Source organism: Eubalaena glacialis, chromosome 9 (genome assembly GCF_028564815.1).
Source record: "Eubalaena glacialis isolate mEubGla1 chromosome 9, mEubGla1.1.hap2.+ XY, whole genome shotgun sequence".
NCBI classification, from domain to species: Eukaryota; Metazoa; Chordata; class Mammalia; order Artiodactyla; family Balaenidae; genus Eubalaena; species Eubalaena glacialis.
Window position 1 is genome coordinate 102723246 of NC_083724.1, and position 15954 is coordinate 102739199.

General features: G+C 36.3%; 1 protein-coding gene across 1 annotated transcript in view; it reads right to left on the bottom strand.

Annotated features, from left to right (window-relative positions):
- Positions 1–219: 219 nt before the first annotated feature.
- LOC133097388 (serine/threonine-protein kinase MRCK alpha-like) overlaps positions 220–15954 on the bottom strand; it is a 53756-nt gene continuing 38021 nt past the window's right edge. Inside the window, 7 exon segments of the mRNA XM_061199244.1 lie at positions 220–350; positions 1991–2075; positions 3210–3296; positions 3298–3308; positions 10177–10773; positions 13546–13608; positions 14740–14956. Coding sequence (XP_061055227.1) covers positions 220–350; positions 1991–2075; positions 3210–3296; positions 3298–3308; positions 10177–10773; positions 13546–13608; positions 14740–14956 — 1191 coding nt within the window.

The following is a 15954-nucleotide window of genomic DNA, read 5'->3' on the forward strand; positions in this document are numbered from 1 at the left end:
TTCCACATTCACAGAGAAATGTATCCACGTATTACACTTCCATTCATACTCACTACATAAATGTTTTCTTTAAAGTTGCACAGAAAAATAAACATAACACTGCTGCAAACAGATGTCTCCACCTGAGTTTCACAGATTTATTTCTTTTTCTTCCAAATTACATCAAATATCACATGGTCCTCAAGTGGTCCCTCTGGACCACACGTGAGAGGGTGGTCATCATAGCCCCTTCAGTAGCATCCCTTTCCCTCTGGGAACCCTGAAGGAATAACGATGCTTGCTGCTGTGGTGTCGGACCATTTGCTTCTGTTGATTATCTGATGTTTCGGGAAATACCAGCTCATCTCCATCTATATGTATTTTAAAACAAAAAAAACAATGTCATTCTTTAAACTGTTAAGAGGCCTCCCACCCAGTTTCTCATGTTAATTTCACAACTGTTAATTAACTGCACAAATATCAGACTGCTCTGATTTTTTAAAGTTAAAAATGGATGAATATGGCAAATTTCTCAAGAATAGAAACAGAGTATTAATGAACAGAATTTAATGTTCAATGTAGGCAACACGTAAAAATGAATTTATTGTGACTCTTATCTATAAAATGACATCATTTCACTGGAAGGAGAGGGCAATCATGTTGGTGTCCTTCCACTTTGATGTGCCCTCACATTTCTATGCTATGTATTTCTCCTATCAGATTTTTGTGGCTAAAGGGTATCAAAACGGTCTGTTATGCTTCAGGGCCAAGCATAAAGGGCCAGTCATTCTGTAAATGAAAACAATTACAATAATTGTAACTGAGCAAAGCATTGCTGAGGTCCACTGCTGGAGGAAGAGGTGCTGAGGTGGGGTAAGGAGACCCTACCTCTTCTCTCCTGGAGGTAAGAGTCATTCTCTACTTGCTGCCTCTTCTGATCTTGGGGAAAGATGCACCCCTCTTTAGACTCAAGACTTACTCTAAGTTCTTAATATCTAGAAGTCAACAAAATGTCACCCAGAAACACTCAAAACTGTCTTAGACTACAAAAAGAAAATGAGAGCTTCTTATAGGTTAAATTGTATCCCCCCAAAAGATGTTGTCATACTAACCCCCCCAGAGCATGTGAATGTGACCTTATTTGGAATTAAGATCTTCGCAGATCATCAAGTTAAGATGAAATCATTGGGGTGGGCCCTAATCTGATTGTGTCCTTATAAAAAGAGGAAATTTGGACACAGACCTGCACAGGGAATATGCCACATGAAGATGAAAGCCGAGATCAGGGGTGATGTATCTAAAAGCCAAGGAACACACAGATTGCCAGCAAGTCACCAGAAGTTAGGAGAGAGGCCGGGAAAAGGATTTCTCTCACAGCCCTCCAAAGGAACCAACCCTGCTGACATCCTGATCTCGGACTTCTGGCCTCTAGGACTGTGAGACAATACATTTCTGTGGTTTAAGCTGTCCAGCCCTGTGGCACTTTTTAGCAGCCCCAGCAAAATAATTCTCTGCTACATTAAGTATTCCATCCTATAAATAAAATAAGAAAGAAAGATAAATGAATTCCTGTGGCTTTTCTCACACTCCAAATCTGCTAGAGTCTAAAATGTAGGTGGGAGAAGTTGGAGCAGGGCGGTGGGGTGGGCCGCGTCTGCCTCCCCCGTGTGCACTGCAGCTGGGAGCACATCTGGACGCAAAGCCTGCTGGGAAGTGAATGAATTTTCACAGTGAGCATTCAAATGGTAGATTAGTGTTTCCAGGTGCTTATGTCCAACCATCAGTCCTGCTTAAAAATAGCTGGAGTGTGCCACAAGTAAATGCTTTTATCTCTACTGCTATGCGAGGATGAAGGAGAACCACTTTGCCAGGAGCGCATCCCAGGACTGTGTGTAAAGGGCACAGGTGTCCAAATCAGACCCTCTCCACTCACTAGCTCTGTGACCTTGGGCAGTCAGTTAGAGACATGGTCTCTTAGAATTACTTCTACTAAGAAGAAGTCATTTCTTACTTGTCTTCTTATTTTTGAAATATATTAATCTAATTGTCTCCAAAAGCAAAATATTTAGGGATCCTTCACTATTCAAGGGTTGAACCTAAAATAATAAAAAAGCAAGATTACCATTTCAATGAATACTTTTTTAAAATTAAGTTATGACTATTTGCTTACATATAAAGAATTAAGAATAAATATATTCTACTTAAACTCCCCCCTCAGAATAATGTAGTCTCAAAAAAAAGACCCCAAGAACATCAATTAAAGAAAATAAATGGTGTTACAAACTCATATTGATAAAATTTCAGAAACATGAATATCATAGATTAAAGAAATCTGAACATTACTAACTTAAATAGCAATATATTTAATTTATTTATTAACTTTTAAAACATTATTAGTAACTAAAAAATTATCCTGAGAAGATTCATCTGCCTTGTGAATTCATTTTATCAAACAGTAAATGTGACTGGTTCACGTTTAGAATGCTGGAAAAGTGTATTTTAATATTTTATATAGTGGGACCGTCCTTACAAAAGCTTTTCCCATTGCTTATATTGTTTAAAGTGAGGCAAAATCTCACATATAATTGTAAATACTTCCTTCATCCTTTCCTGTATAAACTCCTTTTTGGTGGCTCCTGCTACGTATACTCCACATATGCCAGAATTTAATCATTCTTAAATCTTCAGTGGTCTTTTAACAAAATAGAGGTTTTTACTTCTAAATTTTATGTAAATTTTAAATTATTCGTAGTAAAGATACAAAATTTTTATTTTATTATGAATCTGTGAGAATCTAATTGAGAATCCTAAAAACAGCTTTGGCTATATACTTTTCCTTTTTTTTTTTTTTTTTTTGCCAGTAAAATTTTCCTTCACAGTATGCAAAATTATACTAAGTGAAAATTAGTAATAAACACAAGTAACTAAACTGAATGTGGGAAGTAACATCTATAATGTATGATATAAATATTCATATTATATTATCTATATAAATAAATAGTACATTTATTTATATCATGACAATCCTACCTTATATAGTACAACTAAATATCACAAAATAGCTCTTGTACTAGTAAAAAAATTAACCAATTTGGGTTTTGGTGGTTATTTTCACTCTTAGCTAAGCCTTCAAATCACCAAGTACACATTAGTAAGTCCAGCAAAGGCACAATTGAGTTTCCATTTTCAGTCAGTAATTCATCAGTCACATGATCTCAATGTCAAATCACCTTCTTGAGGGGGATGGTTTGGATCCATTCCATGGAGTTCACATCAATGATATCCACTGCATTTTCACTGTACACTGAGAGATAGGGGGGCATTGTAACCTGGGAAAAGAGGAGGAGGTGACAGCAAGCATGGGCTTCATGATTCATTTTTCAATTGGAATTTTTATTAGGATAATTATAGATTCACATGCAGTTGTAAGAATAACACAGAAAGATCTCTTGCATGCTCTGCTCAGTTTTCCCCAATGTAACATTTTGCAAAGCTAGCATACTGACATTGATAGAGCTGACCTATCCATCTCAGGCAGATTTCCCCACTTTTACTAGCACTCATGTGTGTGTGGATGTCTGTGTGTGTCTGTTTGTGTGTGTGAAGGTATATACAATTATATCACCTGTGTAGGTTCAGGTGTTCACAGCCACAGTCAAGATACAAAATAACTCCAAGGATCCCTCATCATGCCTTTTTATAATCTCACTCACCTCCTTTCCATCCTCCCCTCCTTCCTTAATCCCTGGGAATCAGTATAATCTGTACTCCATTTCAAAAATATTGTCATTTCAAAAATGCTATATGAAAGGAATCAATTTCCTCTAAGATCAGGAACAAAACAAGGTTGTCCACTCTCACCACTATTATTCAACAGAGTTTTGGAAGTTTTAGCCACAGCAATCAGAGAAGAAAAAGAAATAAAAGGAATCCAAATTGGAAAAGAAGACGTAAAGCTGTCCCTGTTTGCAGATGACATGATACTATACATAGAGAATCCTAAAGATGCCACCAGAAAACTACAAGAGCTAATCAATGAATTTGGTAAAGCAGCAGGATACAAAATTAATGCACAGAAATCTCTTGCATACCCATACACTAATGATGAAAAATCTGAAAGAGAAATTAAGGAAACACTCCCATTTACCATTGCAACAAAAAGAATAAAATACCTAGGAATAAACCTACCTAAGGAGACAAAAGACCTGTATGCAGAAAACTATAAGACACTGATGAAAGAAATTAAAGATGATACAAACAGATGGAGAGAATTACCATGTTCTTGGATTGGAAGAATCAACAGTGTGAAAATAATGATACTACCCAAAGCAATCTACAGATTCAATGCAATCCCTACCAAACTACCAATGGCATTTTTCACAGAACTAGAACAAAAAATTTCACAATTTGTATGGAAACACAAAAGACCCCGAATAGCCAAAGCAATCTTGAGACAGAAAAACGGAGCTGGAGGAATCAGGCTCCCTGACTTCAGACTATACTACAAGGCTACAGTAATCAGGACAGTATGGTACTGGCACAAAAACAGAAATTTAGATCAATGGAACAGGATAGAAAGCCCAGAGATAAACCCACACACGTATGGTCACCTTATTTTTGATAAAGGAGGCAAGAATATACAATGGAGAAAAGATGGCCTCTTCAATAAGTGGTGCTGGGAAAACTGGACAGCTACATGTAAAAGAATGAAATTAGAATACTCCCTAACACCATACACAAAAGTAAACTCAAAATGGATTAAAGACCTAAATGTAAGGCCAGACACTATGAAACTCTTAGAGGAAAACATAGGCGGAACACTCTATGACATAAATCACAGCAAGATCCTTTTTGACCCACCTCCTAGAGAAATGGAAATAAAGACAAAAAAAAAAAAAAACAAGTGGGACCTAATGAAACTTAAAAGCTTTTGCACAGCAAAGGAAAACATAAACAAGACGAAAAGACAACACTCAGAATGAGAGAAAATATTTGCAAATGAAGCAACTGACAAAAGATTAATCTCCAAAATTTACAAGCAGCCCATGCAGCTCAATATCAAAAAAAAAAACAACCCAATCCAAAAATGGGCAGAAGACCTAAATAGGCATTTCTCCAAAGAAGATATACAAATTGCGAACAAACACATGAAAGGATACTCAACATCACTAATCATTAGAGAAATGCAAATCAAAACTTCAGTGAGGTATCACCTCACACCGGTCAGAATGGCCATCATCAAAAAATCTACAAACAATAAATGCTAGAGAGGGTGTGGAGAAAAGGGTGCCCTGTTCGTGGAAATGTAAATTGATACAGCCACTATGGAGAACAGTATGGAGGTTCCTTAAAAAACTAAAAACAGAACTACCATATGACCCAGCAATCCCACTACTGGGCATATACACTGAGAAAACCATAATTCAACAAGAGTCATGTACCACAATGTTCACTGCAGCACCCTTTACAATAGCCAGGACATGGAAGCAACCTAAGTGTCCATCGACAGATGAATGGATAAAGAAGATGTGGCACATATATACAATGGAATATTACTCAGCCATAAAAAGAAACGACATTGAGTTTTTTGTATTGAGATGGATAGACCTAGATCTGTCATACAGAGTGAAGTAAGTCAGAAAGAGAAAAAGAAATACCGTATGCTAACACATATATATGGAATCTAAAAAAGAAAAAAAAAATGGTTCTGAAGAACCTAGGGGCAGGACAGGAATAAAGACACAGAGGTAGAGACTGGACTTGAGGACACGGGGAGGGGGAAGGATAAGCTGGGACGAAGTGAGAGAGTGGCATGGAAATATATACACTACCAAATGTAAAATAGATAGCTAGTGGGAAGCATCCACATAGCACAGGGAGATCAGCTCAGTGCTTTTTGACCTCCTAAAGGGGTGGGATAGGGAGGGTGGAAGGGAGAAGCAAGAGAGAGGAGATATGGGGATATATGTATATGTATAGCTGATTCACTTTGTTATAAAGCAGAAACTAACACACCATTGTAAAGCAATTATACTCCAATAAAGATGTTAAATAAATAAATAAATGGAATCATATGGTATTCATGATTAATTATATCTGCTACGCCCAAATACATTATAAGAAAACCTTCAGAGTGGAATCCAAAGAGAATCCCATAATAATATTATAATTATCAAAATCTTTTTTTTGATACACAGGGTTAACATAAATTAAAATGGTACATAAATGATGCACATGGGTCCAATTATATAGTACAGCACATATGTAAAATCTGACAAAAATCTTTCTAACACCTACATCTAACAGCAGCTTTATTAAGAAATTCCATAACATTTCAAAATATGTGGCTCCTAAACCAGGTCAACTCCCAAAAAGAATATGGTGTAAGATTAGAAAAGTATATCTGGGGAGTGAAATTAATGATCAAAGCAGAAAGAACTTCCAGCCAGTAACATTTTTGGAACTTTCCACTTTATTAATAATAACCTCTTATGGCTCCTAAATACTCACCTCAACATGAATATGTCTCCCCATTAAAGCAACAGCAATATAATTAACAACACTTCCTACACTCATGTTGTGCCTCTCTTTCCTTTTTCCTGTGGCCAACTCTTGAAAGTGTCATTTTTGTTTCACATCCTCCACTTCCCAGCCCTACTGACACCCAGTCCATGGCAATCTGACTTGTGTCTTAACCCATCCATTAAAACTGCTCTCACTACAAGCCATTAACCGTCAATTATTCCTAAAACCAACAGACACGTTTCAGTCTCTGTCTTACTTGAAAGCTCAGCGATACTTGCCTCCTACAATTCTCCCTCTCAGTTTCCTTTGTGGGCTTCTTGCCCTCTGACCATCTCTCTAATATTTATGTTTCTTGGTCCTCTGGCCTATGTCCTATTCTCTCTCACTCTGTTTACTCTCGCACTGGAAGTACAAACTCAGCGTGTCCAAGGAAACAGGCTGATAATGCCAGAAACCAGTCATTGATTTTAACCTTACCACAAATGGGATGGCCAGACATTGTGTGCTCTGATGTGTTCAGTGTGACATACAAAACTAGTAAGAAATTACTCTTATTAGAAGCCGTTAATGCTCATTTTCGGTTGTAGGAAATTCAGGACATAGAGGAAGAAGTTAGAAAGCACCACGAGGAAACAGACAGATCTAGATTGTAGAACATCCTACAGGAGAGCAAATCAATGGTGTGGAAAACCACTCAGGATTAGAAGATATTTAAGAGTTAACCATAACATGCCATGTGTGGACCATTTTTGGATTCTGATTCCAAGAAACACACTGTCAAAAGAGATGTCTTTATGATAATCAGCAATATTTTAATATAGACTATTGGATGGTAAAAAAGAATCATTGGTAATTTCTTCAGAGGTGATAACAGCAATGTGGTTTTATGAGAAAATGACCATATTTTTAGAGATGTATGTTAAGGTGTGTAGAGGTGGAATGAAAATAATGTTTGGGATTTTATTTCAAATACTTCAACAACTCAACAAAAAAGAAAAAAATTAAGTTATCATATTCCTTCCTCCTCTGCCCATCTGAATCTGTCCCACCTTGTGTTTTAGTATCTCAGTAATATCAGTGGCATCACTCATTTGCTCAACTAGGAAATCCTGATTCTCTGGTCCCTGAGCTTCCACTTCTAATCAAAGCTTTGTAAAGCAAAGTTTTGTCAATTATATCTCCTCAATATCCCTCAACTTGTCTCCTCTCTATCCCAACTGTCTCTACCGTACATAATTTTAATCCACAATTTCTACAATGACCTCCTAGTTGGTCTCTTGGGCTCCAGTCTCATCTCTCATTTACCGTTTACCTCACCACTAGAGCCTAGGGATTTTTCTGAAGTGCATCTCTAACCATGTCAGTGCGTCTGTGATCTGGCTCATGAGAACTCCTCCAGTCCCATCTCTCGAACTCTTATCTTGAACTCCATGCCTGAAACAGTGAACCTATTATAGTTCCTCACAAAATGCAGTATCAATGGCCTTTTCCAGTTATGACAGAGTCGTCTGCTATTGGAATTACCCTCCCACCATCAATAATTATAAAAATGGACAAGTCATATGAAATAACTGTTTTTAGGCATTAGTTAGTAGACAGCACAGGACTGCCATTCCTAAAAGAAGATAAATATATAAGGTGGGTCCCACATTCCGCTGTTTCTCTGCCTAAGGGAAATCTCCAAAACTGCTGTGTAGGAAAGTGGAACCCAAGCAGAGAGTTGAAGTTTTGCCAGGCAGAGGAAACAGATTCTAATGTGTCTGGAATTTGCAAGGCAGAGTACACAGAGGAAAGAGCCACAAAGAAAGGTGTCCCAGAAATCTGCACAGCTGTTCCCTCAAAGTTCCTGGCCAAATCCAAAACTGCACACAGACAGAGCAAGATTCCACAAGACTCACGCAGAGCATTGAGAGTGAACAGAAATTTCATAGGTAGTACAGTGCTGGAAAGACATTAGATTTCTGAACCAGACAGAGTAGAGAGACATTGGTGAAAACCCTAGGCATTCAGTTGAGACCCAGAAAGGCCATTCTTTGGGCATGAGGACTAGAAGAAAAGCCAAAATAGGCCCACCCTAACAAAGTCTAATTCCAAGCCTCAGCAAAACTAAAGTGATCCATAAGTATGTTAATTGTCTGTCAGAACAAAACACACAACACTCTCTAGAGAAATACAAAATATAACCCAGAGTCCCTGTATCATAGCATTCATAATGTCCAGCAAAGATAAAAAAATAATAAGACTTGTAAAAAAGCAGGAAAATAACAGCTTTAATCAAAAAAAAAAACATTCAGTAGAAGCAGACCCATAGAGGCTATATGTTGGAATAATTATAAATAATTGTATAAATAGTTTAAGACTTTGTGAAAAAATATAAACAAATTGGCAGAGAGGAGAAATCCAGCAAAGAAATGGAAATTTCAAAAAAATACTTGAAATTATAGAACAGAGGAATATAATACCTGAAATGCTTAAAAATCCCTGGACAAACCAGGGGTAAAAGATCGGTGAAACTGAAGATACAACCAATATAAATTATCTAAACTGAAGAAGAGAAGGAAAAAAAGATTTTTAAAAAACAGAGCCTCAACGATTTGTGGAACAAAGTCAAGAGGTCTAATATACATGTAATTGGATCTCCAGAAAAGAGAAAATAGGTTAAAAAAATTTTTAGAAAATATAATGCCTAAAAATTTTCCAAAATTAATGAAAGATATCAATCTTCAGATCCAAAAAGTCCTGAAAATCCCCAGCAGAATATATACAAAGAAAATCACATGTAAGCACATCACAGTCAAATTGCTGAAAACCAAAGATAATGAGAAAATCTTAAAGTCTGCCAAATAGAAAAGACAGAGGGAACAACAATAAAAATGGTTGATTTCTCACTGGAAACAATGGATACCAGAAGAAAATAGAATGACATTTTTTAAGTGCTGAAAGAAAAAAACGCTTCTCGTTTTTTTAGCTGGCCTTTCCAGACTCACCAGTTTAGACTGTGTCCCTCCTACATGCTCCTGTAGAATACTGTACTCCCCTATCACAGCACTTGCTTAATTATTGATCTCATATCATGATTATAATCTCAATAAAGATACAGACTATTTCACCATGTTTAATATTGTGCCCTTAACTTTTAGCATAGTAAGTTCATATTAAGTGCTCAATTACTATTCTCTAAGTGAATAAAAAATGCTATATTAAATTTATAAAATGATGGCCTGCATCAATGAAATATCAAATAGGCTAAAATTATTTAGGAACATTCTATGTAGACTTTACATAAGCTAAATCTAAAAGGCAAAAAGTAATCTACTTAGTAACTATTTCTTATGGTTAATTAATGCTTATGTGATTTTCAGTGACCATGAAGATATCTACTTAGGAGCTTACAAAAAGCAACAACCTGGATTAAGAATATATTCAAGATAAATTATCCTATGAATATAGTATAAATTAAAGGCTAAGTTATTTCACATGTATGACTTAGATATAACTTCTTCAGAGCTATTCTACTTAAAAAGACATAGACATCTTAGGAAAATTCTTCAGTGATGTAGTTTTCAAAAATAAAACCGTCATTAACAATATTTAGTCATATGATATAGAATTGTAATAACAAGGTTGGAAAGGTACAGAGAGACAAGGAAATAAATTGTAAGATAGCCTTACGGCAATAACTTGGAGTTGCTGGCCACATCAGTTCAACTGGCCTAGATCTGAGGCCCCTGCTGTCAGTGTAAATTCCAATGCTCTTAAAACATAACAGATACTCAACACTAGAGATCTCAATTGCACAGAGAGCATCCACTGGTTGATGTGAAATAAATGACAGTGTAGGGTCATGGGAGTGCAGCATCCTGTATGGAATTCCTTCTCTCCTCAAGGGGTATCTCAGGAATCCTTATTGGAATCCTACACAGAGCTGTTCGCTGAAGATGCCCATCCACTGGACATTGGTTGGGATTTGGAGCTCTTTAAATTTTCTGTGAGAAATTTTCTTGCTCTGAAACAGCTTGTAACAGAAGATTTGGCTTTTCCTAGCCACACAGAGGCATGTATGGGCCCCTTGGCACACTGTTCCAGAAGTCACGGTCTGGCACCCTTTGGTTTCTGCCAGCTTGTGAATATCAGTCTTTCGTCCATCCAAAGCTGACATGGGAAACAGCTGCACATGGTGACTTCGTCCTGAGATCACTGCAACCATCTGGCCATGGGGGATAAGCTCAATCTGGTGAATCTTCTTCACGTAGCCAATGCGAATAATTTCTACACAAATAAGCATATTTGTAAGTCATTTTAAAATTCATAATAACTTCTGTTTACTTATTTCAACTGTTCTCCAAATTTTACTCATAAGCAATTAAGAAATTTTTCCCAATAAAAATGATCTGATAAATCTTCTTAGTGTCATTAACTTGAGTAATTTCTCTACAAATAAAACAGCAAGTCACCTTCAAATAGCAATGTTTTCTTATTTTTTTATTTTCTTTATTGAGGTATATTTGACATATAACATTATACTAGCTTCAGGTGTACAACATAATGATTCAATATTTGTGTGTATTGAGAAATTGTCACCACAATAAATCTAGTTAACATCCAACACTGTACATAATTGCAATTTTTTCTTGTAATAAAAATTTTTAAGATCCATTCTCTTAGCAACTTTCAAATACACAACATAGTATTATTAACTATGATCATGTTGCTGTACATGACATACCAAGGACTTATTTATTTTATGATTGGAAGTTTATACCTTTAAAACCCCTTCACCCATTTTGCCCATTACCCCCACCTCTGGCAACCACAGATTGTTTTCTGTATCTATGAACGTGTTTGTTTAGATTCCACATATAAGTGAGATCATATGGTATTTGTCTTTCTCTGTCTGACTTCTTTCACTTAGAGTAACAACCTCGAGGTCCATTCATGTTGTCGTAAATGGGAAGATTTCTTTCTTTTTTATGGCTGAATTATATATATATATATATATATATATATATATATATATATATATATGTATGTATGTATATATATCTCACATCTTTACCCATTCATCCATTGGTAGACACTTAGGTTGTTTCCATATCTTGACTATTACAAATAATGCTGCAAGGAACATGGAGGTGCGATATCTTTTCAAGTTAGTGTTTTTGTTTTATTCGAATAAATATCCATAAGTGGAATTGCTGGATCATATGGTAGCTCTATTTTTAATTTTTGAGGAACTTCAATACTGTTTTCCATGTGGCCACAACAATATACATTCCCATCAACAGTGAACAAGTGTTCTCTTTTCTCCACATCCTCACCAACACATTATTTCTTGGCTTTTTAATAATAGCTATTTTAACAGGTATGAGGTGATATCTTATTGTGGCTTTGATTTGCATTCCCCTAGTGATCTTGAGCACCTTTCATGTATCTGTTGGCCATCTGTATGTCTTCTTTGGGAAAATATCTATTCAGATCCTCTGTCCATCTTTTAATCAGATTGCTTAGGTTTTTTGCTATTGAGTTTTATGAGTGTTTATATATTTTGGATATTAACCCCTTATCAGCTACGATTTGCAAATATTTTTTCCCATTCGATAGGTTGTCTTTTCCTTTTGTTGATGGTTTCCTTTGCTGTGCAGAAGAATGTTTTCCTATTTTAAAATTCTTTCCGATTTTTACTCCAATGGATTTAAATCAGGTTCTAATAAAATCACAGACATAAACTCAAAGGGTAGGTTTGAGAAGGACCAAAAAGGGATAGGAAGAGGATAAGAGATCAAAAATTATATAGGTTAAAAAAAAAAAGATAATTATTCCACAGATAACATAATTACCTTAAACATAAAATTAGCATAATAAAGCACTAAACTCAGTCCTGAGATTCCAGACAGCAAGGCGAACACCCTCAATGTCTGACAAGTGGAAATATACTGCTTTTTCTTTTCTTTTTTTGGCCTTGCCATGCAGCTTGCAGGATCTAGATCCGAACAGGGATCAAACCCAGGGCCCCGGCAATGAAAGTGCCAAGTCCTAACCACTGGACCACCAGGGAATTCCCAATATACTGCTTCTTTAGGGAAAAAAACTGTCCTTTTTTTTCTGGCACTAAATTGATTCCTTTATTACACAAATATTTGTTGATTGACTACTATGTGCCAGGCACTGTTTAAGTGCATAGGATACAGTGCTGAACAAAAAGAGACAAGTCCCTGCTCTTATGCTGGCACCTGGTGGACCTTTCATGGGTCTCCTCACCAGGACTGAGTCACCCACACAGCATGGGAAGCCTTCAATGGAGAATAGCTAATGCCCTTCAAATGCAGGTTCTCCTTGAACTAACTTATCATTAGAGTGCAAGACATTCAAGAGAACATCTATATTACAATGACTCCTCTTCATTTCATCTACTCCCCCATTTCTCCCTCAAACAACCATGAGAGCCAAACAAAAACAAACAAAACAAAAACAGAAACAGAGAACTCTGCGGTCTTATCTGGGAAGTATTCACTTTATGTTGTTACTCTTTGTGGTGTCAATGTACTAGTGGGGGAGGGGGATTCAAGCAGAAGTGTTTCCTTTCATGCACCAACTTGAAGATGGTAAACTAAGTTCTTACAGCGCACTTATTAGATAAAATCACTTGTGAAGATATTTGGACACACTACTATATATAAAATAGATAACCAAGAAGGACCTACTGTATAGCACAGGGTGCTCTACTCAATCTTCTGTAATAACCTATATGGGTAAAGAATCTGAAAAAGAATGAATACATGTATATGTTTAACTGAATCACTTTGCTGTACGCCTGAAACTAACACAACATTGTAAATCAACTATACTCCAATAAAATTTTTTTTAAAAAGATATTTGGACTCTGGAAGATTATGGATCTCTGAAAGTAGAAAAGTCATCAGTTGACTTGAAAACACATCGAACCAGATATGGAAAATTTCTTTTACAGAAAAGAAGAGAACAACCTGATATTATTATTATTAGAGTTTAAAGTTATTCCAGAACAGTAAATACTCTCCTTACCATCTATGGTAACGTGGACAACAAATAACCCTTCTTCATTTCCCAGAGCGATTCTTTTGTGATCTATATTTGACACATAAATTAAAATATCAAGTATTTTTGGGGGGCAAACATTAAGTGAAGCTAATAAGATAAACTGGACAAGTTTATCAATGTTGAAAAAGTTTAGAAGTCAAATTAAGTATATATTTAGCAATACTACAGTGAAAAGAAACATAAAAATAAATAATTGGCACTATGATTTTTCTTTCACATTACAGAAATAAGCATAATAAAACATTACTTTTCTCAACAGAAAGATCATTTTACAAAGTAATCTTTATGAATACTTAGAGAAAGTATAATATTCAAGTAATGATAAACTGTCAAATTTGCTATAAATAAGTGATGTTTCATGAATGAAAAAATTTTATAAAATAATTTGGTGACCTTGGCCTGAGCTAAAACAGCATGGGGAGGTATGTCACAACAGAGTGAGAACTAAAAACGTGCAAAGATAGCACATTACGTGAAGGCTTTGAATACAAAGCACAGACATTACACATATAAGCTCATTTAATCCTCTCCATAACTGAAAAACTGGAATTATTTGCATTTAACACATGAAGTTTAGTAACTAGCTCCGTGACCCCCAGGAGGAAATAGCTAAGTGGCTCTATTGTCACCAGTATGTAATGCAGAAGAAATGCTGTTTAAGAAATGCAAGTATTCTTGTCTATTGATAAAACTTTCAGTATTGATCTTAGCATTTCATTCATTGATTCACTTGATTTTCACTTACTTATTGAGTATTGGGCATTGGGATTTGAAAGACAGTCTCTGCCCTTAAGGTAGGTAGTTCACAGTTACACACAAGGTCACACCCCTTATGTGTTTGGGGCCAGATGTGTTTGGGAGCTCATAATTTTTCAGGCTTGAAAAGGTAGATTGAAAAGACTTGAAAGGTAGATTAAAGAAACACCCTTTTAGGCAGGGCCTGGGGAGCCATCGTATAAACGAATATATTTTTGCAGAGAATCTGATGAGTACCTGTGGGATAGAAGTGGAAAGACAACCCTCCACCCCCAGGTAAGCCTCATTCAGTCAGGTTTTGCTGACAAATGAATTGTGGATAAAGTTAAGGTTTTCAGATTTCAACATTGGGACTGTGGTGAAGGGTAGGAACCTAGCGGGATAAATGTTGTAAATCCATACCTATGATTGCAGCTGTCTGGGTGGTTTTGATCAGGGGTAGATTGCTGTCATAAGCCTCTTTCAGAACATAGACTGAGCGGTCTCTGGAATGACTTTTTCTCAATATTTTGTGCAATTCACGCAGCACGCCCACCCACTCACTCTTCTCATTCTCGCTAGCTGCTAAGATTGGGATTGAATATCTATCGCTAGGTGCTGAGAGCTGGGAAGCTGTGACCTAGAATGATTTAAGGAATATCTAGGTTATAAGAAAGCAAACATTCTTTATGCCAGCCTGTCTAGCATTTTTCATAAAACTCACCATTGTTAAACGACACTTGTAATAACATTACCCTCTTCCTGGTAGTAAAATAGATGACGTGAGTATCAGAAGCAGGCCAAAAGCAAAGTGTCAGAATCACTTCTATTTTGAGCCTCATAAAACCACCGGTGTTCTCTGACTACCTAAAATCTTGTACTTCATCAAATGAAAATAGCTACCATTTATTGAATGCTGACTCTGTACCAGGAACTGCTCTAAGAAATTGACATGTGTTAATTGAATAAATCCTCACAGAAACCTCAGTGGGTAGTTACTGCTATTCTCGCCATTTTATCAGTGAGAGGACAGGAGCACAGCAGGGTAGAATGCAGGCAGTCTGATGCCAGAACCTCCACTCTGAGTCTCTCTATTGCTTTAATTATAACACACAGCTTTGCATCTTTAGATTATCTCTGAAACGGCAATGTGTTTTGCAATGGCAATCATCATAATCAATTGTGATATTACAGAATGTTCAGGAGTTTTTTGTTGTTAAGTTAGAAATATTCAAAAACACTTATGTTTTCCTGGTTGCTACATGCCTATAACTTACGTTATACCAGTAAATGGCAAATCAGATTTAAATTTTAAGATATATAATTAAGCTAGCAGAACTCTAAATTTATATATAAAACTTCCTTTTGTGAGCATGAAGTTAGCAGCAATGACATCATAAATTCCCACTGTAAGTCAGTTCCAAATGGCCAGGTCTTTGTAGTCTCTTGGTGGTTGGGTACAGTCTAAATAGATGCCTATCTTTGCACTAAGGAACTAAGAATACTCCTGTCTGGCCTTTGTTAAACCAAGATTCCTAGGTTGACTGTAACCACATGGGTCTCGAGGGGATAACAGTCCTTTGCTTTCTCTGTCACTTTATTTAATCCATTCCAGGATCACTTTTATTTTTTACATGA